The sequence below is a fragment of the Saccopteryx bilineata genome, chromosome 2, assembly GCF_036850765.1.
Source record: "Saccopteryx bilineata isolate mSacBil1 chromosome 2, mSacBil1_pri_phased_curated, whole genome shotgun sequence".
NCBI lineage: Eukaryota > Metazoa > Chordata > Mammalia > Chiroptera > Emballonuridae > Saccopteryx > Saccopteryx bilineata.
In genome coordinates, this window is record NC_089491.1 from 362,852,555 (window position 1) to 362,876,902 (window position 24,348).

The 24,348-nt window shown below is 51.3% G+C and overlaps 2 protein-coding genes across 5 annotated transcripts in view; both read left to right on the top strand.

Moving 5' to 3' along the window:
- The window catches only part of SSH2 (slingshot protein phosphatase 2), a 286,303-nt gene extending 274,795 nt beyond the window's left edge, over positions 1–11,508 (top strand). For both annotated transcript variants that reach the window (XM_066263132.1, XM_066263131.1), the window contains 2 exons: positions 540–1,374; positions 3,775–11,508. In XM_066263132.1, coding sequence (XP_066119229.1) covers positions 540–1,374; positions 3,775–5,847 — 2,908 coding nt within the window. In that variant the 3' untranslated portion in view covers positions 5,848–11,508. The remainder of the gene's footprint in view (positions 1–539; positions 1,375–3,774) is intronic.
- A 4,704-nt stretch (positions 11,509–16,212) lies between these two features.
- Positions 16,213–24,040, top strand: CORO6 (coronin 6). Of its 3 annotated transcripts, XM_066263139.1 has the most exons (12): positions 16,213–16,428; positions 17,536–17,796; positions 19,208–19,330; positions 19,953–20,082; positions 20,177–20,358; positions 20,944–21,063; positions 21,492–21,611; positions 22,050–22,154; positions 22,245–22,390; positions 22,712–22,769; positions 22,873–23,103; positions 23,199–24,040. In XM_066263139.1, the coding sequence occupies exons 2-12, from the start codon at positions 17,599–17,601 to the stop codon at positions 23,319–23,321; spliced, it is 1,536 nt and encodes a 511-aa protein (XP_066119236.1). In that variant the 5' UTR covers positions 16,213–16,428; positions 17,536–17,598; the 3' UTR covers positions 23,322–24,040. The 3 variants fall into 3 exon arrangements, with proteins under 3 accessions (XP_066119236.1, XP_066119235.1, XP_066119237.1); XM_066263138.1 differs by lacking the exon at positions 20,944–21,063 and having other exon boundaries at positions 16,221–16,428; XM_066263140.1 differs by lacking the exons at positions 16,213–16,428; positions 17,536–17,796; positions 19,208–19,330; ... (2 more) ...; positions 20,944–21,063; positions 21,492–21,611 and adding an exon at positions 21,723–21,870.
- Positions 24,041–24,348: the final 308 nt, after the last annotated feature.

A 24,348-nucleotide genomic window follows, 5' to 3' on the forward strand; every position in this document is an offset into this window, starting at 1 on the left:
CCAGGCGCTAGAGTGGCTCTGGTTGCCACAGAGCGACACCCCGGAGGGGCAGAGCATCGCCCCCTGGTGGGCAGAGCATTGCCCCTGGTGGGCGTGCCGGGTGGATCCCGGTCGGGCGCATGTGGGAGTCTGTCTGACTGTCTCTCCCCGTTTCCAGCTTCGGAAAAATACAAAAAAAAAATAAAATTGAGAGCTGCAACTCTCAACTCTAGTATATGAGAGGGCTTGTTTGGTCATGCCACCATCAACACTGGCTTTAGCAACCATGTTAGCTCTTGTCAGTCTGATAGGTTAAAAAAATCAGATCTCATATTTATTTGTTTTTGTTGTTTTGGTTTGTTTTCATTTTTTTTTTTTTTTTTTTTTTGCTGTTAGTTAAATTAAGCAACTTTTCAAATGTTCATTGCCTACTTTTCGCTGGACGTTACCAAAGCATTTTGCAGGTTAAGATTTAAGTTGATCTAGGAGCAGTTTCCTGGGAGGGTGTTGATTATTTTCACAGACCGGAGTAAGGCTTATCTTGTGTATGTCCTCTACAGCAAACAGCGGCATAACAAGCTCTGGAGATCTCATTCAGACAGCGACCTCTCAGACCACCACGAACCCATCCGCAAACCAGGGCTAGAACTCAACAAGAAGGAGATCACCACCTCAGCAGACCAGATTGCCGAGGTGAAGACCATTGAAGGTCACCCACCCATACCTCCTGTCTTTGTGGAACATGTCGTCCCACAGGATGAAAATCAGAAAGGCCTGTGTACCAAAGAAAGAATGATCTGCTTGGAGTTTACATCTAGGGAATTTCATGCTGGACAGATTGAAGATGAGTTAAACCTAAATGACATCAATGGATGCACTTCAGGGTGTTGTCTCAATGAATCAAAATTCCCTCTTGACAACTGCCATGCATCCAAAGCCTTAATCCAACCTGGACAGGCCCCAGAAATGCCCAACAAGTTCCCAGACTTAACAGTCGAAGATTTGGAGACAGATGCACTGAAAGCAGACATAAATGTTCACTTACTGCCTATGGAAGAATTGACATCTCGCCTGAAAGATCTCCCCATGTCCCCTGATCCTGAGTCACCAAGCCCCCAGCCTAGCTGCCAGGCCGAAGTCTCCGATTTCAGTACCGATCGCATTGACTTTTTTAGTGCCCTAGAGAAGTTTGTAGAGCTTTCTCAAGAAACCCGGTCACGCTGTTTTTCCCACTCAAGGATGGAGGAACTGGGCGGAGGGAGGAATGAGAGCTGTCGACTGTCAGTGGTAGAAGTTTCCCCTTCTGATGTGACAGCTGACGACCAGAGAAGCAGCTCTTTGAGTAATACTCCCCATGCGTCAGAAGAATCTTCAATAGATGAGGAACAGTCAAAGGTAAAAACTATCTTTCTCCACCTAATGAAGTCCTGTTCAAAGAGACTTAGGAAGGCAGTATGAGAGAGCGCGAGTCTGGCTTAGAATTTCACTGGAAACTTAGGATTTAAATATTTGTTAAACCCGTTTCCTTTGGAGGAATTTATCCTTTCAGGTTTTTGGTGTCATGGGAAGCACTTCTGAGAGGGGGTGAGGGATTAGCCGAAACAAGTGTCCTGGCTGAACCAAGAGCGGTCCCCTCCTGAGCCCTCCGCAGCTCAGATCAGTGCTCACTAGTCATGGAGCACCAGGGGCTCATAAGCTTCTGCCTGAGGGAGACCTGTGTCTCTCCGAGAAGATGGGTGTGTTGGGGAAACTCTTCCTGTCTCAGAAAATTCAAAGACTAGACATGGGGTAAACAGGTGTTGGAGTAGCACTTGATTTCCATGCTGAGTTCTTGCTTGTAATAATGTTTCTGAATCATTCCTCAGCTCAGACCCTATGGTGTTCAAGGCTCAAGGGATAGTTTGGGTAAATTATTTGAGAGCAGACAGAACCCGGGATTCTTCTCAGCAGCAAATGAGCTCGTAAGAGCAATCTCAGATCAGAGAAAGAATTCCTGTTTATCACTATTTAAGACTCATGCTTATTCTCATTTTGACATCTCTGAAATTGGGATGCATTTTAATCAACTTGCTGCATCAATATAATACAGCAGTTGGGAAGTAAATGGTGACAGATTTACTCTAACTACCAAACCTCACTGAATGAATTCAGTGGAGCTGAGGAGATGCTTGGCATCTCCTGATGTCTGTTTACTTACATTTACCTCTTTGTCCATTACTCAGTCTTCTCCCTTTTTAACTACCCGCAGACAGTCATGGCCTCTGCTTCTGTCTTCTCTCCCCAAAGGCTATGCCTCTGTTTTGTTTTTACCGGGAAATCTAAATGCTTGATCTCTCTCTCCTTTGGACCAGTGGGAAATAGCTTTTTTTCAAAGTCCCTGGTTATATGAGCACGCTTGCCACAGCCCGCACACATGCCAGGCCACCGTGGCTTCGCTCCCAGTCTCGGCAAGTTTGCCTCTGCCTGACGTCCCAGCAGAGCTCTCCCAAAGGCAACACTGACCTTATTAGTTTGTCCTAGCTCTGACTCTCTTTTGAAGGGGAAAGACCAGAACAGTTCCTAGGGAAGTAATTGTACTTTGAAGGTTTATAAAAATGTTAAAGTAGGCCCTGGCCGGTTGGCTCAGCGGTAGAGCGTCGGCCTAGCGTGCGGAGGACCCGGGTTCGATTCCCGGCCAGGGCACACAGGAGAAGCGCCCATTTGCTTCTCCACCCCTCTGTGGCGCTTTCCTCTCTGTCTCTCTCTTCCCCTCCCGCAGCCAAGGCTCCATTGGAGCAAAGATGGCCCGGGCGCTGGGGATGGCTCTGTGACCTCTGCCTCAGGCGCTAGAGTGGCTCTAGTCGCAACATGGCGACGCCCAGGATGGGCAGAGCATCGCCCCCTGGTGGGCAGAGCGTGCCCCTGGTGGGCGTGCCGGGTGGATCCTGGTCGGGCGCATGCGAGAGTCTGTCAGACTGTCTCTCCCTGTTTCCAGCTTCAGAAAAATGAAAAAAAAAATGTTAAAGTAGATTGATGGTCATAATGATGTCACAAAGAAGTGTCCAGGACCATTTCCAGATTTTGAAATTCTTATTTTTTACAATAGGACTTGACTTTGCATTGACCAATTTTCTTTGGCCTTGTTCTAAATACACCTGGGAATTCATAACTAGTAAAATGTCAGAGTCAACAGTTGTAAGTTTGCTCAGGCACATGGCTGCATAAACCAGGCAAACCTTTCCCAGAAGGTGCTTTATGAAACTTGGAAAGAAGAGAGATGCGTCTCCAGATCAGACATCAGATGATGGCCTTCATCCTTGCCTTTTCTAACACTGGGCATGTTTAAGGTGGCCACTGAACCCTTGCGTGGAACTCTTCCCCTCAAGCTAGGTTAGAATCTAGTTCAAAGTTAATATAGGCCAGGGAGGAAAGATTTCGCTTATCCCAGGATGACCTAAGTTCTAAAGGCTTATGGTCTTAGGAAAATTAGGAGCCTCCAACACTATTTGCTGTTCATTTTTGGAGCAAGATATTAGATTAGCATCCTGTTTGAGTAAACAGAACAGAAAGTTCAGTAGACAGTGATATAACCTGGAACTAATTTTGTATCTCTGCCTTTGATGAATCTGTTTTTTTCTTGTATGACAAACAGATGGTCAGAGTACAGGCCTCAGCCGAGGACGGTCCCAGGCACTCATGCTTTGTGTACTCATAGCCAGAAGGTTCTCCTGGATCAAAGAATTAGTAAGCAAAAAATCTGGCATTTTCAATTAGACTACAATTTGCTATAACCATCTCACTGTTTTCTCTTCTTAGGCAATCTCAGAACTGGTCAGCCCAGACATCTTCATGCAATCTCACTCAGAAAATTCTATTTCAGTCAAAGAAATTGTCACTGAGATCGAATCTATAAGTCAGGGAGTTGGACAGCTTCAATTAAAAGGAGACATTGTATCCAACCCATGCCACACACCAAAGAACACCGTCCATGAGATGCCCCTTGAGAGGACCCAGGCCCCGGAGAACAAACCTGGAAATCTGGAGCAAAACGGAGGTTCCTGCTCAGTCCAGCCTGAACTAGCCAAAGACTCAGGGGGGTGGGACCCAGAAGGCTGCCTAACTGTACACTCAGCCACCACGGACTTGGAAGAGGAACCAGCTGAGGGGGAACAAGAGCTCTGGGGTCCAGGGATGCACCCAGGTGCCAAGTGGTGCCCTGGGTCCGTGAGACGAGCCACCTTGGAGTTTGAGGAGCGCTTGCGGCAGGAGCAAGAGCACCATGGTGCTACCCCTGCTTGTACCTCATTGTCCACTCGCAAGAATTCCAAGAATGATTCCTCTGTGGCAGACCTCGCACTGAAAGGGAAGAATGAAGAAACCACCCTAGAATATTTATTTGCCCCCAAGGAGCCAGAGACCAACAAGGACAAAGGGAAATGCAGTGGGTCCGAGGCTGGCTCACTGTCCCATTGTGAGCAAGATGTCCTTGTTCTTGCTCCCAGGCTGCTGGGTTTGCACCCCTTGCCTGCCCCCCAGGAGTGCTCAGAGTCAGACACTAGAGCCAAGCAGCAAGGAGTCCTGAAGGAGCGGAGGACTCTGGTTTCCTGCCAGGGACCTGAGACACAGGCGGTCCCTCTTCCCAAGAAGATAGAAGTCATTGAGTATACCCACACAGTTCCATCACCCGGCCACGCTGGGCTGGGGGCTGAAACAGCCACCAGTGAAGAGAGTGGGGAGCAAGGACTGAGGAAAGTGAGGAAGTCCATCACTGTCCTCTGTGCACTGGATGAAAATCTGAACAGGACACTGGGCCCCAACCAGGCTTCTCTGCACCCCAAAGTGCTACCTCTTCCTCATTCTTCCTCTCCTGAGCACAACAGGCCCGCCAACCCGACCTCCACCCCAAACAGCCCTGAAGACTGGGGCAACAGCCCACCAGCAGCCCTGGGCACAGCAGCGCCTTTTGTCAGTCACACAACACACGTACCATCTGCCAGCTTGGACTACCTGCATCCCCAGACTGTGGTTCACCTGGAAGGCTTCACGGAGCAGAGCAGCACCACAGACAGTGAGCCTTGTGCTGGGTGGGGTAGCTGGGAAGAAAGTCAGGAGGGCCCCCTCTCCAGCGGCAGTGAAGTGCCATATAAGGGCTCCCAGTTAAATAGTGAAGACTTAAGTTTAATTAGCAAACTCAGTGATGACATTGGGAAGTTACAAGAAAAACTGGACCCATCACCTGTAGCCTGGAGACTCTCACATAGCTCGAGTAGTGATGACATCAGGGGTCTTAGCCACAGCCCCAATGTGCTGAAAGAGCACGCTAAAGAAATCAGGCCCCAGGCAGCTTGCCAGGTAGGGCTCACCAGACCATCCCAAATGAGGCGCGCAGCATCCCTCGCCAAGCTAGGTTACTTGGACCTTTGTAAAGACTGTTTACTGGAAAGGGAGCCTGTGTTCTCCGAGTCCCCTCATCTCAAACTGCTTCAACCCTTTATCAAAACAGACTCAGGCATGCATGCCATGGAGGCCCAGGAGCCCCCAGAAAACCCAGATGCCCCCCATAACCCAGAGCCCACCAAGTATTTTATAGAGCAACTTAAAACAACAGAGTGTATCGCACAGAGCAAGCCAGTGGAGAAGCCCCTTATACAGTATGCCAAAGAGTTTGGTTACAGTCAGCAGTGTTTGCTCCCCAAGGCAGGACCTGAATTGACTAGTTCTGAAGGAGGCCTTCCTCTTGGACAGACCCAGGGGCTGCAGTGTGCAGGCGTGGCCCCAGGGCTGGCGTGGGCTCCCCGCCAACAGCACGGCCGAACTCACCCCCTTAGGAAACTGAAAAAAGCAAATGATAAAAGACGGACAACCAACCCCTTCTATAATACCATGTGATTCTGAGCCTATACATGTGACTTTCTGTAAAAGGGGCAGGTGTAATATGTAAGGAACATGCACTTTATTGGTTAATTTTTATAATGTTTTGGTCATTTTACTGTTCCTGGCTCATGCAGGGTTTGGGGTATTTTTCCTCTGTGTATGTGTGAGATAGAGATTGATTTGGACGGCAAGACCATTTTATCATTTTTTTTTAAATATTCAAACCTCAGAATATACTCATTTTCAAAGAACACCTTTATCAAAGGCAAATTGCTGTTTTTCAATCAACTGCCACCTGCTCCACATTTTGCCGTCTGAGAAAAGGCATGCTCGCTTGATTGAGGAAGGAAGCAGATGGGAGGGGAGTGAAGTTGAAATTGGAAATGCTCCCCCACACCCATCCCGCCCCGGGCCTGTGTGACGGGTGCTTTTCCAACTCTGAGGCATCAGCTGAAAGGGCTGACAGGCAGCCGGACAGGAGCGTGCTCTCAGCCTGGGTGCCCAGCCCACTGGAGTTTCTGAAACGAACAGGTTCTACTCCGTTTGCAGCGAGGATCTTCCAGAATCCATTGCTTCTGGTATTCCAGCGTGGATCATTACAGCAAGGCATAATGGCTGGCTTTGTAAACCTGTCAAGCAAATAGGGTTTTTAAATTAAATTAAAAGTCAGCCCCAAATGAAATCCAAGAGGTCCTCCATAGAGGAAAACAGGAGGAGGAGGAAGTGAAGTGGGGGTGGGCACTGCCTTCAGGGTGACGGGCCCCACGCAGGTCGTCCTGGCCCTCCCTGCCGGAGCGGGCTCTGCACCTCCCAACTGAGTGAGACACAATAGGGACAAGTTTGAAAAACAGCAGTTGAAAGTCAGTGTGTTCTTGTAAAATGAATACATATGTAGGGTTTTAACCCTTCCATTACTTGAATAATTCTGTGGGCCCCTGAGTTTAATGGCCATATATTTTTTTTCAATTTATTTTCCTCCTTCATGCTGTTTCTCCCAGTGCCGCCTATTTTTTTAAATTTCATAGATATTTGAATTGTTACATTACGTTTGTATAACCTCCATTGAATGCAAAGTTTTCTTTTTGATATTATCACTGTTAACACTTGACATTAGTTTTTTTCCCTTTCTTTTCCTGGAAGATTTGTCATTGTTCTAGTTTTTACACAGTATTTATGTACATAATGTCATTTTCTTACAGTGTTTGTTGTTGATGTCAGAGGGCCTTTTTGATTTATCCTTTTCAAGGAGTGAAACTGCAACTGGAAAACAGACACCACAGAAATAAAACTGATGGGTGTCCGTAGAACTCTGCAGAGTACATTGACAGTGGTTTTCATTGTTTAAATGGAGACTAAAAATTGCCAGCTCCTGCCAAATTATGCGTTAGGAACTCCCTCCTCAGAGAAACCTCTGTAGGTTCCCATTAGATCACAGTTCGACTGAAGGCTGAGTCCTCTTCAAGACTGAAATCCCAGAAAGTGGTTTGCCAGTAGTGGAACCACACCAGGGAGTGTATGGGAGTGTTAACTGCTTCCCAGGGCGGAAGCTCTAATGGATTAGGCAGAGGCTGCAGGGAGGCCTCAGCCCTAATGACTCCATTTAGAATACTGTTGCTTTGCTGCTATTGTGGAGATCCTTGACACAGGAGCATCTGCCATAACGGGCCTATTTCAGCTTCTTACAGAAAACGTATTTAGCCTGGAATGAAGCACCCTCATCAAAACTAAAGAGATTTGCAAATTTGCTTCCTGTTTGCTTTGGTTGATGTCCACATTGCTGAGAGATTGGCCAAATACAGACTTGAGATTTAGGTTTTTGGTTCATCACAGTGCTGAGAGGGAAAGACAGGTGCACAGACTGTCAAGGTGATGTCAGAGGCCAGTGTTTGGTGGGGCAGGTAGTAGGGTATCAAAAGGAGAGAGAAACGGACTGAGGCCACTTCCTAGGTGCTCAAGGAGCTGCAGAAGCCATGGCTGCATCTGACATCACTGCCAGGAGGCAGATTAGACAGAAACCTGCTCTGTGACTTTATGATGTAGTAATTATATATACATGTGCTGTTCTAAATAGTTTCCTTAAATGCTCAGATGTATCATCCACACAACTTTGTGATCCCTGGATATTGAATGTGTTGTGAAGTGGTTTTGTTAGGTGGTTATATACAGTGTGAGGAGGCTTGCAAAACAGGGTTATGAATTACCAGAACTCATCCATCTAAACTGCCCTGTCTTTTTGAGCACTTCTACCACCACTGAGATGGGGAAGGGAAGGAGATTTGGGCAGGGCTGGGAAAAGGAGGATTTGCCTGGAGGTTAAGAGTGTCCATTCCTGTTAATCTCTTGAGATGGTAACATCTCTCTCGTGTAAAAAAGTAGAAGCAGTATAGATAAGACTGTACTGTTCTCTCTTCTCCCCCCACCCCAGCCCCACCCCCGTCCTCCTATGTTTGATGCTCACTCTCACTGCATTAAATAACAACAAAGACGGGGAGCAAACCCTCTAATGCTGAGAGTAGAGCAGCAATTTGCAAATTTTTTCACCTCATGGCACTCAAACTAATTACTGAAATTCTGTGGCACAACAAAAAATATACTTTTTGCCAATCTGGTTTTAAAAATAGGTATAATTTTGATTGATTTACAAAAAAAAGAAAGAAAGAAAACCCAGTAATTACCCTTTTTGCTCCAGAGTGACTTTTTTTTTTTTTTTTTTTTTGGTATTTTTCTGAAGCTAGAAACCGGGAGAGACAGTCAGACAGACTCCCGCATGCGCCCGACCGGGATCCACCCGGCACGCCCACCAGGGGACGACGCTCTGCCCCTCCAGGGCTTCGCTCTGCCACGACCATAGCCACTCTAGCGCCTGGGCAGAGGCCAAGGAGCCATTCCCAGCGCCCGGGCCATCTTTGCTCCAATGGAGCCTCGGCTGCGGGAGAGGAAGAGAGAGACAGAGAGGAAGGAGAGGGGGAGGGGTGGAGAAGCAGATGGGTGCCTCTCCTGTGTGCCCTGGCCGGGAATCGAACCCGGGACTTCTGCACGCCAGGCCGACGCTCTACCACTGAGCCAACCGGCCAGGGCCAGAGTGACTTTTTAGAAAATCAGGTATACTTATGTATGAGGATTTCTGGTACCAAAAATTAACCAATCAGATGCAACCTTGCTATATGATGTGACCAATAAGATGCAAGTATTATATGAACTATTATTGGTTCAAGATAGGGCATTCATACCAGATAGCCATGTGTTGGCTGTTGTCATTTTTTTATTTGACAATTAAAAGAAAAAGAGCTCGGTGTTCCTGACTAGTCGGGTATTGAGTGTTTTTAAAAATTCCTGCGGCTTGCCAGTGTGCCTACTGCAGCACACTGATTGAGAATCACTGGAGTAAAGGAAATGTTCTTGCTCTGCTTTCCATTTTAAAAAATATTTTTATCATTTAATTTACCTGCCTAAATCAATGTCCTCCTCACAGGGTCTGTAATTCAGCCAGTGCCACAGGGTTTTGCCAGTTCTCTCAAACTTTCACAGCTGGGTTCTCGAGTTATTTACATAGCTGAGCAATGTCCAGAGAAAGAACACGATGAGCTATCCAGGACTTTTCAGACTCGTTTCTCTTCAAACTTTTCATAATCTTGGGTTGTCTCCTTCCCTTTCCTGTTCATGGAAAACCCAGCCCTGGAACAACATCCAGTGGATTGACAGATGAGTAGGAAAGGCCTTGACCTTTTGCTCAGTGCCTTTCTTTATTTCGAAAACCACCATAGTCTGATTCTCAGTTACTCTGGAGGACGGCGCGTGTGGGTGTTAAAGTAACATTTTGGTGCGGGGGGCAGGAGGGGTATAAGCCCCAAGAGCACACAGATTCGGAGCTGTAATCTGGATGGTTACCTGGTCGGTAGGAAGGAGAGAAACCCCTACCCTTTCTTCCTTTTAGAAACACTTAGGAGTAGTATATATTATAGTAGGCGTGCAGTGCTGTAGTGTTGTGATCCTCCTCTCTCGCTTTGGTTGCCTTTCAGATTCAGAATGTTTGGGATTATTCCTAATTCCTAGCATCTTGGCCTCTTCCAGCTCTATCTAGCACTATCCTGGTTCTGTACCTTTATCCTTACTGTGTTTCTTCTTTCTCATTTTGGGAATTACCAAGAGCTCCAAGGACAACCTGAGGATGATAGCCTAGGTTCTGGGGTCTCCGTCTGCTGAAGGGCCACAGGCAGATGCTGTTGGATAGACCTGAAGCCTCTGAGATATGGCAGCTCACGGAGATGTGCACCTGTTCCATCTGAGGGTTTCAGTTCTGAAGTGATCTAGGCATGTTTGGTAAAGATGTTTTTGTGGGACTTTTTTTTTTATGAGCATTATGCAAAAAGGGTCACTTTTAAGGGCATTTTAAAATAAAGCCATTCTTTGGCTTTTTTGGACTATTTGTGGATACTTTGTTTACATTGTGTGAGTATTACAACGTGCATCATCTTGACGGCAGCTCAGTCTCCTCCTCCTGGGACCCGCCCCTGGCTGTCCTGTGTGTCCTGGCACAGAGCGGGGCTGTCATGGTCAGCCCTCACGTGTGGGTAAGGAAATCTGGAGCTGACTTCCATCTGTCCTGCACTCCCATCTAACACTCTGGAAATAGTTGTTTCCTTAGTGATGGTGTGTCTTATAGTGATGGTTGTATTGGTGAATGGCTAGTGTCATTTTTGTTTAATTTTGTTTTGCATTTTGATGGTAAATGAGATGAACTGTTAGCTCTTTCAGCACCAATCCAACTTAAATTATCTTGAACTTTGTTTTCCCTTTCAAATGAAAAGAACAAGGCATGTATTAAACAAATGTATTTGGTGTCTCAACTCATCTGATCCCCCATATTAGGAAAAAGCCTGCCACCCAAGCACTAAGCTGTGTACTCCTAACCTTTCTCCCAGGGTTTGGGGTCCCTTGATGCCATGGAGAGTGGTTGCAAGGTGCTTCTATACTTTTCCAGCCTGGACATGGAGGGTGACTCGGCCTGACTCCTGCTACGAAAAGAGAACCAGCCTCATTTTCTTAGTGCCCCAGAGTTCTAGGACAGGATTTCTAAACTGGAAGCATCCCTCATGGGCCTAAAGATGCCCCAAGGGGTATATGACTAGTGCTGCCATCTGTGTTCTCACCGTGACACTGGTGGCAGTGTCTTGTATACACATGCAGAGCTGGTGCCCAGGACTTAACCCGAGCTGATGATCCAATCTGAAAACTGGGTAACTGGCCCTGAAGTGTTTCCCAATCAGTAAGCCCACAGGGAGTTGTTTGGTTTTATGTTTTATTGGGTTTTGGTTTGTTTGGTGTAGCTTAAGGTGCCTTTTTTTTTCTTTCTACATTATTTTGTAGGACTTGTTCTAAATGTGGAAAACAAGTCTAAAAGACTGTTACCTTTGCTCCAGGTCACCCCAAACTTTTATGCTCACATTTTATTAAAGCAGGTGCTCCCTGGAATCTCTGGGACCTTTTGAGGCATTTGAAGCAGAATATAAAGAGTGGTCTCATCTCCTTCCTTAATCTTCACAGCGGTTGGGATGTTCCACTTGTATCATAGATTTTTTTATTACTGATGTGCTCTGCTGTTTTTAAATGTGAACTTGTGCGCAAATGTGCAGATTCAATGTTCTTGTTACAGACTCAATAAATTTTTATTTTGAAGATGAAAGATGTGTACTTAATCAATTGTAACAAAGGGGATGGGTGTCAGAGAAGTAGGGCTTGGAAGAGAATGATGATAAACGTGAAGCAATTCTCATTGATTAATCTCCATCGAGCACATCCCTAAGGGATAGCTGAGCTCTGCCTCCACAAAATAAAGACTGCATTGAAAATAGGATCACTAAAGATTATTTCCAGTATTGTGGAATCAAGTGACTAAGCTGGGAATTTACCTGGTTAAAGAGGCTCTTGCCAAAGCCACCACCTGAATATTAGGAGAATGAATAAGCAAAGAGACCAAAATTCCTTCACTATCTGTGGTGCAAAGTGACTGCTCTGGGGGAGCTGCGGTGACCTGCCCAGCAAGGACTGGAATTCTTGGGTGAGTGACCTCTCTGGACATTGGTGAGAGAGCTCACAAGCTTATAACACCTCAGCTCACTCAAAGGTTTCTTGAAATGGGGCATGACTCTTCAAAGAAGTAAAAATGAACCCTCTCCCACCATTAGAAGAGAAGCTTCTGATGTCGATGGTGGAGGAAGGAAGGTAGGGCTAAAGGGCGCAATTCTCTAGAAGAGGCTGGGAGTGGAGAAAGGTTTCCCACTTCTCCCCTCCCTCCACAGACCATTATAAGAGATGCACCGTTCATCACATTACAAGGCAGCACTACTATGTAGGGAAAGCTCAGTTTCCAGTTTCCAAATTGCTAACAAAATTCAAAATTTACAGAGAGAACACTGCCTTGAACTAAAATTGTCAGCCTGCCTCATTCGGATCCATCCATATCAAGTGAGAGGGGCATACCTCTGGTCTCTGGCTGCATGATGGTGAAGGCAGGAGTACTTCACAAAATACTCTAAGGGTGACCAGAGTCCCAGCCAATATAGATAAGTTCCGTCTTGGCTTTCTAGCCAAAGCAAATAGACCAAGTCATGTCTTGTTGCCAGGACATGACATAGAGAAAATGGCTTTATGAAAGATGAAATCCATTCCTGTCTTCTATGGATTGCAGTTCAGGTCTCAACTAACAGTTGAAATGGGTAACAAGAAGGGAAAGCACCAAGCTCAAGAGGCCTCTTAATCAGATTGGCTCTTTGTGTCTTGTCGGCTTGGCAACAAGAAGGCCAGAGGGCAGGGCTGAGCCGTGCCAGGTCCAAGCAATACAGTACCTATGAATCCTGGCTCCTATGGGCAAGCACCCTCCCTTTTCCAGCTGATGGAACTCTAGGCAGGTTGGATTGGAAGTTTCCTGCTTCCTAGTCCCAGACTCCCTTCTAGGATGGACAGAAAATATGCCCTTTCAGGGTAGGAGGCAGCATGTCAAACTCCTCTGCCAACAAGTGGTGCAGAGTTGGAAAGAACCTGACCTAACCCTCTTCATTCTACATCCCAGAGAGCTGCAAAAATAGGGTGACTGAACCCAGAGAGCTGCAAAAATAGGGTGACTGAACCAGGACTTGAACTCCAGTGTTCTAGTTAGTCCAGGCTTCCTTTCCTCTATGCCACAAAGCATAACTCTCAGTATCAGCTCTTGTGAGATCAAGTTTCACTGTCCTTCAACGAGAAGCGGAAATTCATGGTGCTGAAAAACACGGACCTAGACATCAGACCACTTGGATAAGAATCTCAGCATCACCATCTACCAGATCAGTCATGGGTAAGCTACTTAACCTCTTTGTGCCTCAATTTTCTCATCTTTAAAATAGAGATGATAACAACACCCACCTCAGAAAACTGTTAGAATGGAATTAATATGTGTAAAACCTGCAGGACAGTGTCTGACACATAAGTGTGATCTGTTGTTACTAAGGAGCAACTGAGTCACTCAGGTCTTTTCCTCCTAATTTTCTGCCTGGAATCTTTAGATTAACGGGAGACTCCTCATCTACCCTTATGACCCCCACTCACACACACTCAACATGAATTATTTCTGGAGCACCTGTAACAGTTTCTGATTGTTCCCCTCTGAGTGCTTGGACTCTCCCTGAGAAACAAAGTAGCCTTGTGGGGTCCTTCAAGGTTTCTACTACCTTACTTACTTCCCCTTTACCCAGTGCTGATCTCTGACCCCTGGAAAGCTGTGCTCCGTAAATTCCCATCCATGCCCTGGAGAATGAGAAGTAATAACTGGCCATACAATGCTGCCCTCCAGGGGAGGGCAAAGAAATATATCCAGGCAGGGGGTGGGCACTGGGTAGACTGCAGCTACAGGGACTATATTTCCTTCACTGGCTTTTGACTAGGTTTCTTTTTTTTTTTTTTTTTTTGTATTTTTCTGAAGCTGGAAACCTGGAGGCAGACAGACTCCCACATGCGCCCCACCAGGATCCACCTGGCACGCCCGCAAGGGGGCGATGCTCTGCCCATCCGGGGCGTCACTCTGTTACATCCAGAGCCATCCTAGCGCCTGAGGCTGAGGCCACAGAGCCATCCTCAGCGCCAGGGCCCAACCCTGCTGCAATGGAGCCCTGAAAGCGGGAGGGGAAGAGAGAGACAGAGAGGAAGGAGAGGGGGAGAGGTGGAGAAGCAGATGGATGGGCGCCTCTCTTGTGTGCCCTGGCCAGGAATCGAACCCGGGACTTCCGCACGCCAGGCCGACGCTCTACCACTGAGCCAACTGGCCAGGGCCCTCTTTTTTGTTTTTGTTTGTTTGTTTGGTTTGGTTTTTTTATTTTTATTTTTTTTTGTATTTTTCTGAAGCTGGAAATGGGGAGAGACAGTCAGACAGACTCCCGCATGAGCCTGACCGGGATCCACCCGGCACGCCCACCAGGGGCGACGCTCTGCCCCTCCGGGGCGTTGCTCTGCTGCGACCAGAGCCACTCTAGCGCTTGGGGCAGAGGCCAAGGAGCCATCCCCAGCGCCCGGGCCATCTTTGCTCCAATGGAGCCTTGGCTGTGGGAGGGGAAGAGAGAGACAGAGAGGAAGGAGGGGGTGGGGGTGGAGAAGCAAATGGGCACTTCTCCTATGTGCCCTGGCCGGGAATCGAACCCAGGTCCCCCGCACGCCAGGCCGATGCTCTACCGCTGAGCCAACTGGCCAGGGCTCTTTTTTGTTTTTTTAAGTGAGAGGAGGAGTGACAGATTCCCTCATGAGCCCCAACCAGGATCTACTCGGCAAGCCCACTAAGGGGCAATGCTCTATCCATCTGGGGTCATTGCTCCATTGCTCAGGAACTAAGCCATTTTTAGCACCTGAGGTGGAGGCCCTGGAGCCATCCTCAGCACCCGAAGCCAACTTGCTTGAACCAATTGAACCATAGCTGCGGAAGGGGAAGAGGATGGGTGGGGGAGGGGTGAAGAAGTAGATGGTCGCCACTCCTGTGTGCCCTGACTAGGAATTGAACCAGGACATCCACACACCTGGCTGACGCTCTACCACTGAGCCATCCGGCCAGGGCCCAAGTTTCTTTTTATCTCCTCCTTAACCTTGGTCAATACTAAGATCCCTGGATCCTGAGCAGGTTGAGAAGAAGCAGTCTTTCCTGGAACAGAGGTCTGCACCAATTCAAACAAGACCCAGAAGACGTTAGGAGTCAGACTGGTTGTCTAAAATTTGCTTGGCAACCCTGGTCGGTTGGCTCAGTGGTAAAGCATTGGCCAATGTATGGGCTTACTGGTTGGAATCCAGTCAGGGCACAAAGAAGAAGCAACCATCTGCTTCTCCACCTCTCCCGCTCTCCCTTTTCTCTCTCTATCTCTCTCTTCCTTTCCAGCAGCCGTGGCTAGGTTGGAGCAAGTTGGCCCTGGCTGCTGAGGATGGCTCTATGGCCTTGTCTCAAGTGCTAGAATAGCACTGTTATGGAGCAACCGAGCAACGGCCCATGATGGGCAGAGCATCCCCCGGAAGGGGCTTGCCTGGTGGAGGTGCATGAGGAAGTCTGTCACTACCTCTTTGCTTCTCATTTAAGAAAAAATAAAAAATAAAATAAAATTTGCTTGACCAAAGACCTGTGCCAGCCACTTCCCCTTCAACTGGTGTTCCCAGGAGTCAAGATGCAGTCACTTTATTTACCCAGAGCAGGGGTCCCCAAACTTTTTACAGAGGGGGCCAGTTCACTGTCCCTCAGACCATTGGAGGGCCGGACTATAAAAAAGTATAGTCCCTATGCACACTGCACATATCTTATTTTAAAGTAAAAAAACAAAACGGGAACAAATACAATATTTAAAATAAAGAACAAGTAAATTTAAATCAACAAACTGACCAGTATTTCAGTGGGAACTATGCTCCTCTCACTGACCACCAATGAAAGAGGTGCCCCTTCCTGAAGTGTGGAGGGGGCCGCGCAGGCCGTAGTTTGGGGACCCCCGACCCAGAGCGTCTTCCGGGACCTCTCCCCAAGAGGATAGGGAGGTTCAGTCCCGCAACCCGGCCCCTGGGGTCGGCTAAATTGGAAATACAATCGCAGCAGGAATGCGGCAGGAAGGCACCTGATCTAGCGCGGCTGCGGGTTCAGAGAGGAGCGCGCCCCGTCGTCCCACGCTCCCTCCCTCAGCGCCCTGGTTTGGGAGCATGGACCTCCACATCACACCCGGGAGGAGCCGGGGTACGGCAAAGAGCGCGCGCGCACGCAGGGTTACCTCTGAGGCTTTTCCCAGGCGGGTGGGCTGGCCGCTCCGAGGCCGCAGCGCTCGCCTTTCCCGCCGTCGGAGGGAGTGGGACACCTCTGGTTCCGCCCCCTGTCTAGGCTCCGCCTTCGTAGGTTGATGGCAGCAGCAGCTGGGACTGCAGCGGCGCCCAGCCTCGGACGGCCTCAAGCAGCGGCTGGAGCCGCAGCCTAACAGCCGGGCCCCAAACGCCGCGGACACCCGGAGAGGCGGTTCCGGCGCCCTGACGCCTACCTCGGCCCCCGCGCGCTCCCAGCCCACTCCGCAGAGGAGTTGCAGCGTGAGCGCCCCTCCGCCCGCTCAGGATCAGGTACCCCCCCAACCCCCGCCGCCACCGTAGACAGTGGAGCGGGCAGGGTCGCTGGTGGGGGCACAGGTCTGCGCCCCCTCCCCCCGGCTGCTAGAATCGGTCCCGCGCCGGGCAGACTTGGTGTCTATATTTGGACGGACAGCGGCCCGCGCGCCCGCAGGGTACAGACACCTCGTCTCACAAGAACGCAGTGCTGGGGCAGGAGGCCGGAGGAGGGTGCCGGGATGCCAGGCCTTAGGCCCCCGGGGGGGCGGGGCAGAAGCAGCTTGAAGGGCACAGGGATGCCCCGGGCTGGGGAGGAAGCAGGAGTCAGTGGCTAGGGCTTTGGAAGAGCTCCTTGTGCCCCTGGGGAAGAGCGTAGGGTAGGCCCCGGCTAGAGAAAAGGCACCTCACCCTCCTCACTCCTGGACATCTGGCCCTGACCCCCAACCCCGAGATGGAGCGCCCCACCCCCAGAAGAGTTTAGTTGGAGACAGCCAGAAGACTATGGTTAGGGCTTTTTAGAGAAGCCAGTGTATGGAGTGGAAGGAACAGAGATAATTCATGTTACACTGTGTTTCCAAAACATTGTAAAGAAATTGATGAAAACAGTAGCAAGAAGGACTGATTAGTTGACAGGAGGAACTTATCTCCTTGGCAAATTTTTATAAAAAAGTCAAAAACCCCATCTGCCTGAACTATGCCAGAGATGAGGAGGATCTTAGGGGGCTGCAGGTCTATCCCACAGTTGGCTTTGAGCCAAGGTCTCTGATTCTGTACAGGGTGCTTCTAGGAGAGAAACCACTTCTGTAAAGAGCTGCTCATCCAATGCTGGCAGTGGGAGGGCAGCCTGGCCTTGAGGCTCCTCCCCAAACCACTTCAACTTCCAGGAAGCTTTTGGGCCCAGCGCCCCATCATTCTGGGTCTCTAAGAAGTCAGGCTCCACTCAAATCCTAGCCCCTTGCATTAAGCAGCATTTTATAGGTGGCAAAGAACTTTCCCATACTTGAATCACCTTGGAAAAAGCTCCCTGCTTCTAGGGCCAGACTCTGTATAAATTTATACCCAACTCCTGGCCTTCTCACTTGCTACCCGCCAACACACACACACTCTTCCTCCTTCCCACAGCTCACAGGACTAAGGACCAAAGGCATTTCTGGGCACTGAGATCCTTCATCTCTGCCCCCAGCCATGAGCCGGCGCGTGGTTCGGCAGAGCAAGTTCCGCCATGTGTTTGGGCAGGCAGCAAAGGCTGACCAGGCCTACGAGGACATCCGTGTGTCCAAGGTCACATGGGACAGCTCCTTCTGTGCCGTCAACCCCAAATTCCTGGCCATTATTACAGAGGCTGGAGGTGGAGGTGCCTTCATCGTCCTGCCTCTGGCCAAGGTGAGGGATGAGGGGAAGCTGGTGGGAGGAACTGGCTGTGGCCCCTGAGGACTCCTGGCAGCCGCCCCTGTTCTCACCCAGTTCCATTCCTCAGTCAGGAGGGCTCTTTGTTTGGGCTGGCTGCTCTCTGTTCCCCAAGGACTCACAGACCCACTGGGCGGCTCACTAACCCCTCCCAAAGCAGCAGCATCACAGTGGCCTGCACCCACTCACAGCCTGGCACCCTGTTCCAGCAGGGACCACAAGGTGTGATAGAAGCGAAGGAGTGGAATCAGGGTCTAGCCAGACTCTCTTCCTATCTATTCTAATGCCATACCTTCTCATGTTTTGGGTGTGGGGATCTTTCTCTCCATGATTAAATCACATCCCACAGCATTACACTGAGGACTGAGTCAGGCTCTACCCAGAGTCCCTGGCCACCTCCCCAGTCTGATTTTTACAGTGAGGTAGAATGAGAGCAAAGGTCAGGGGGACATTGACACATAAGGCCAGAGCCCTCCTTCCCCAGGGATGGGGGCCAGGCAGTGACTGCCACCTTTGGCCATCTCAAGCTCATTGGCCATCTCTACCCCAAACATGACCTTGACCTGGATTCTGCCCCCAACACCTTGTTTGGGGAGGCCTCACAGGTGGCAGGAAGAGGCCTGACAATAGCCTGTGACTCAGTGCAGGATAATGCAGACACCATCCAAGGACACCATCCCCAAGGCTCGAGTTTCAGCTGGAGCCACCTCCTCCCCCAGTTACAACTGCCATTCTAATGCCACACAGCCACCCTTCTACCCTACTGTCTGGGCCAATGCCAGCCCCTGCAAAGGCCACAGAGCCCCCACAAACAGCCCATAAAGACCAAGGAGTAGATGGCCCCCAGCTCAGGTTGAAGGCTAACAGGCACCAGGAGTGCCAGCTGCTGTGGTTCCAAGGTAAACCAGTGGCAAGGTAGAGCTCTGCCAAGGGTGGCTAGGAAAGAGCTGTTGGGCACTGCACTATGTAGTATCTCACCTTGACGTCTTCCACCAGGGGCTTCCCATAGACATCCCCCCTGGGGGAACAGACTCAAGAACATCTTCCCGTAAACATCCCACCTCAAGGAACAGGCTCAAAACACCAAGTAGGTGTTTTGGAAGAGCACTGGACTAAGAGTTCAAGTCTTGGCTCTACCAGTGTCTTTCTGTATGTCCTTGGATAAGTCATCTGACCTTTCTGTGTCTGATTCCCTGATATTTAATGACTTCAACTCTGTCTTCCTTCAGTGAAGTACAGGAAATAGGCTGGATGAGATTGGAGGTGTAGAGAGAGGTCTGCAAAGAGAAAATGGAGGAAAGAGAATTGAGATGTAAACAGGTCCACTGCCCACCCCCCAAAAACACACAGGAGAGTGGCCCCACATCTCCCTCTCTGACTCCTCCAGACAGGGCGAGTGGATAAGAACTACCCACTGGTCACTGGGCACACTGCCCCTGTGCTGGACATCGACTGGTGCCCACACAATGACAATGTCATCGCCAGTGCCTCAGACGACACCACCATCATGGTAGGAGCCAGTTGGAAGCCTCTGGGTAATTAGGCAAGGGAAGCCGGGAGGGCTGCCTCACCTGTACTGAAGAAGGTGATAAGGGAGGTGCTGGGTCCCAGAGCCCTGTCCTACCCAGCGCCCAGGCTATTTTTAACTACATGACCACCCCCTCCCAGATGCACTGCTTAGGACTAATTATAGCCATGGCCAAATTTGGGGCCTGAAGGAGCAGGGGGTAATGCCCTGATGTCTCCCTGCTGGGGTGGATAAGGAGGTCTCTGGAGAGCTGTCGGTGCCCCCTCCTGGCTCCCAGCCGCTTCTGACCTAGGCAGGCACCATCACATCTTGTTCTACTTTTGATACCACTCAAGAAACCCAGTAGGGGCCTGACCTGTGGTGGCTTAGTAGATAAATCATTGACCTGGAATACTGGGGTTGCTGGTTCAAAACCTGGGACTTGCTGGATTAGAGCACATACAGGATGCAACTGCTGCCAGTTGATGCTTCTTTTCTATCTAAAAATCAATAAATAAAAATTTTAAAAATATATATCCAGTAGGGTTGGAGTGGTGGGAAGGGAAGTAAGGGAGGAATGGAGGAACTTCAACTCACCCACCCTCTGCCTTTTCCTCCTACCCAGGTGTGGCAGATTCCAGACTATGTCCCTATGCGTAACATTACAGAACCCATCATCACACTAGAAGGACACTCCAAGCGTGTGGGCATCCTCTCCTGGCACCCCACTGCCCGGAATGTCCTGCTCAGTGCAGGTCTGCAGGCCTAGAGAGGATTCCCTACCATAGAGCTGGGGTTGGTGGTGGCAAAGGCTGGGCCCAAGTAATGGTGCCTGGCCACTCTGGACAGGTGGTGACAATGTGATCATCATCTGGAACGTGGGCACTGGGGAGGTGCTCCTCAGCTTGGACGACATGCACCCGGACATCATCCACAGTGTGTGCTGGAACAGCAATGGTAGCCTGCTAGCCACCACCTGCAAGGACAAGACCCTACGCATTGTCGACCCCCGCAAGGGCCAGGTTGTGGCGGTGAGTGCCTGGCCTGGCCACTCCCCTAGCCCCTAACCCAGGGACCAATTGCCAGACCTCTGTACCCGAAATTATCTGAGCTCCTGGTCCCAGCTCTCACCTCCCCCACCCGAACTGCAGAGACCCTGCTCCCACCACAGCTCCCTGCCCCTAGGAAGCCTGGAGCCCGCAATTCTCTGCCCCATTCCTCTTCCCTCCTCTCCCCTCCATCTCAGACGCTCAGCGGAGGGCTCCTGGGTTTGTGATTGAGAAGGGGAGAAGCTGCAAACGATCTTTCCACTTGAACCTGCGTGAAACCCGAGCTCCCAGACCCCTCTCCTCTCAGCCCGCACCCAGCGCCACCTTCCAGGGGCCAGGGTCTGACACACTCACGGCCCGGTCCTTTCCACTCTAGTTGACTTGCTATAGGGGGAAAGGGGCAAACCTCTCGCGCATTGCTGGTCTCAGCTGGGTGCTCTGGGAGGGCGGCGGCACCTGCCTCACCAGCCTCAGACTAACGCGGGGTGCGCGGGCCACGTGCATGTATGTCTGCGCCTAGTGCGCGCCAACGGCGGGCCCTGTCTAACCCACTAACCCCGCGAGCAGGAGCGAGCCCGGCCTCACGAGGGCGCCCGACCCCTGCGGGCCGTCTTCACCGCAGACGGGAAGCTACTCAGCACCGGCTTCAGCAGGATGAGTGAGCGGCAACTCGCGCTCTGGGACCTGGTAGGCCGCGCCGGGCGCGTGCGCTCGCTACTTCGCTAGGTTAACTCGGAGCGCCCTCCCAGGCCGTGGCCGGTGGCCGGTGCCCAAGAGGGCTGAAGCGGAGCGGGAAGCTACGGTCTGGGAACAGCCTCGCTGCGTCCCCGGGAAACCAGCAGACATTCCCTGCTCTAAGGGATCAACCTCCGAGGGCGCTTAGGGGCGCACCATCTGCTGAGAGATGCACGCCTCCAGCTCTCTCAGGGCCCAGACCCTCCTCAGGCCCGGAGCCAGCCAGGGCCCCCAGAAGCTGAGTACTTAGGTGCCCTTTTGTCTCTGATTCCCCCCACACACATACACACACCCAAGTCTGCAAGCTGGTTGCTCGGTTGTCCAGGATTCCCCAGGGCAGGCAGCTGGGTAATGTCTCTCTATCTCGCCCCTATCCCCAGGAGAGGTTTGCGGCCCACGAGGGGATGAGACCCATGCGGGCCATCTTCACGCGCCAGGGTCATATCTTCACCACGGGCTTCACCCGCATGAGCCAGCGAGAGCTGGGCCTGTGGGACCCGGTAACGCAGCTGGAAGCTTGGGGGTGTGTGCCCCGGGTACTGGCATCACGGGAGAGGGGCCAGGCGCCCCCCACCTGCAAGGCAATGCCCACCTGGACAGGGCTGGGGGCTGCTGCCCTCTTTGCAGCGCCTACCAACCCCACACCCACCCTCTGCCCAGTTTTGCTGTGTCGCCTGAAGGAGCCCACGCTGGCGCCCCCACCTGGTGATGCCGAGTCCCTGGGGGTGGTTTGCGGTGATTGCATGCCACGAGGGGTATGTGTGCTGAGGACTGAGGATGGTGTGTGTCCGGGGTGGGGGCCTGCTGCTCGGTTCACCAGAACTGTGGTGGGAACGCATGGGGTTTGGGGCAATCAGGAAGCATACAAGGGCTTCAGTGGAGCCAGAAGTAGAACAGAAGACGGGACAGGACTGGTCACACCTCTTGTACTCGGACAGAACAACTTTGAGGAGCCAGTGGCACTGCAAGAGATGGACACAAGCAACGGAGTCCTACTGCCCTTCTACGATCCGGACTCCAGCATCGTCTATTTATGTGGCAAGGTGCTCGCGGCCGGGAGGGGAGAACATGAGGCTGGGCAGAGATGTGGAAGGCCCCTTCCGGGTGTATCTCTGAACCAACTGGCTTTGCAGGGCGACAGCAGCATTCGATACTTTGAGATTACCGATGAGCCACCTTTCGTACACTACCTGAACACGTTCAGCAGCAAGGAGCCGCAGAGGGGCATGGGTTTCATGCCCAAGCGGGGGCTGGATGTCAGCAAATGCGAGATCGCCCGGTCAGCAGCCTCCACCCTTCCCGCTTGCCTGCCTCTGTCCTCGCTTCCCCAATAGTGTAGTCTTTGGGAAAAAGTGGGGAGGAGGGTGTCAAACAACCTGGTTTCCAGTGCTAACTAGCTTGACATTCTCTGAACTTCAGTTTCCTCATCTGTAAAATTATAAACACCTGATCAGAGGTGTTTTACCAGTTGGACCAACAATGTGTTTCAAGTCCAATTCCTGGTAGGCACTCAGCAAGTGTTGGCCTCTAACCCGTTGGTCCTAGATAGACGTTAAGGGTTTAGGAGCCTGCAGGGGTGCTGAACCCCACTCCCTTATAGGTTCTACAAGTTGCACGAAAGAAAGTGTGAGCCCATCATCATGACTGTGCCCCGCAAGGTGAGGGGTCCGGAGAGGGGTTGGACAGGACTCCAAGTTGGAAGGGAGATGAGCAGGCTGGGCACCCTGCCAACACTCGTGCTTTTTTCTCCCACCCCCGCAGTCAGACTTGTTCCAGGACGACCTATACCCAGATACGCCGGGCCCTGAGCCGGCCCTAGAAGCGGACGAATGGCTGTCAGGCCAGGACGCCGAACCTGTGCTCATCTCGCTGAGGGACGGTTACGTGCCCCCCAAGCACCGAGAGCTCCGAGTCACCAAGCGCAACATCCTGGACGTGCGCCCGCCCTCCAGCCCCCGCCGCAGCCAGTCAGCCAGTGACGCCCCCTTTTCGGTAAGATCCGGCCCAGCTCCACCCACATCGTCTTACACGGCCCCCTTAACGCCCCCTGCCCAACACTGCCTCTTCTGTCCTCCGGGCCTCAACAGCAGCACACGCTGGAGACGCTGCTGGAGGAGATCAAGGCTCTGCGTGAACAGGTGCAGGCCCAGGAGCAGCGCATCACGTCTCTGGAGAACATGCTTTGCGAGCTGGTGGACGGCACGGACTAGCGCAGCGCTCCGGGGGACTCCGAGCCTTGAGGGCGAGGCCAGGCCGGGCCGGATGCATGGACTCGGCTTGCCCAGGCTTTTAGTCTGAAACTTGGGATCCCGCCTCTTTGGGCTGGGGACCGGGCTGGGAATGGAACTCCTCCCTTTGCAGGAGGCCTGGCCAAACGGTGCATCACGGAGACGCACATCCGTCTGGCAGTCGCCAGGCTGTGCCTCGTCCAGGACTCAGCAGGAGCTGGCCTTGGGAGGTCCGGAGTGACAGGGCCTCCGCAATGGTGCTGCACAGGGAGACGGTTTCCCCTCTGTCCCCAGCTCAGGGCAGAGGTAGTACTTAGTTATTAGGGCTATGCTTGAGGATACTGGGAAACTTGGGTTTAACCTTAAAGGGGTTGTGATTCAACAGGTGTCCCCAGACTAACTGGGGGAAATTACAACGCTACTCCCTCTAATCAGCTCACTTGACTCCACCAACATGAGTGGTAAACGAGCCAGGCGTCACCCCACTTCTAGAGACAGATACAACCCGTTGGCTGTAGAGCTGGACCCACTGGACTACACCCAGCAGAGGGCTCTCTTCCTTCCCACCCGCAGGGGAGAAGGAAGAGACTAGCGCAGCGCTCCGGGGGACTCCGAGCGCTCGCCTGGCCCGGTTTCCTCCTCCGGAGAGCTAACAGAACTCGCCTGAGGAAGCAGGTTCAGCATCCCCCACCCTCCCACCCCCATCCCCACCCCACCCCCACACACTGCCCCCAGCCTTCTGCAGTGGCCTTGACTCTAGGAGGAAAACAAGACATAGGAATGAAATGTTTTACTAAGTGTTGAGTCTGTATGGCCCACGTGGGTGGGGGTATGGGCAAGTAGGGCGAGACCCCCCAGCCTCTACAAATGCTACCCCCAGGTTCCTGGGGACCATGACACATGCAACCATGCTGGGCTCAGGACCCACCAGGATTCCTCTTACTTCAGAGCCCTTCCCACACTGAAGTTCAGAAGGAACCCCCAGTTCGCAGGTAGGCGTCCCTTCCCC

Coding starts and splice junctions, on each gene's coding strand:
- CORO6 (XM_066263139.1), top strand. CDS start 17,599: ATGAGCCGGCGCGTGGTTCGGCAGAGCAAGTTCCGCCATGTGTTTGGG. Junction 21,064..21,491: donor AACTCGCGCTCTGGGACCTG/GTAGGCCGCGCC, acceptor CCCTATCCCCAG/GAGAGGTTTGCGGCCCACGA. Junction 23,104..23,198: donor CCAGTGACGCCCCCTTTTCG/GTAAGATCCGGC, acceptor GGGCCTCAACAG/CAGCACACGCTGGAGACGCT.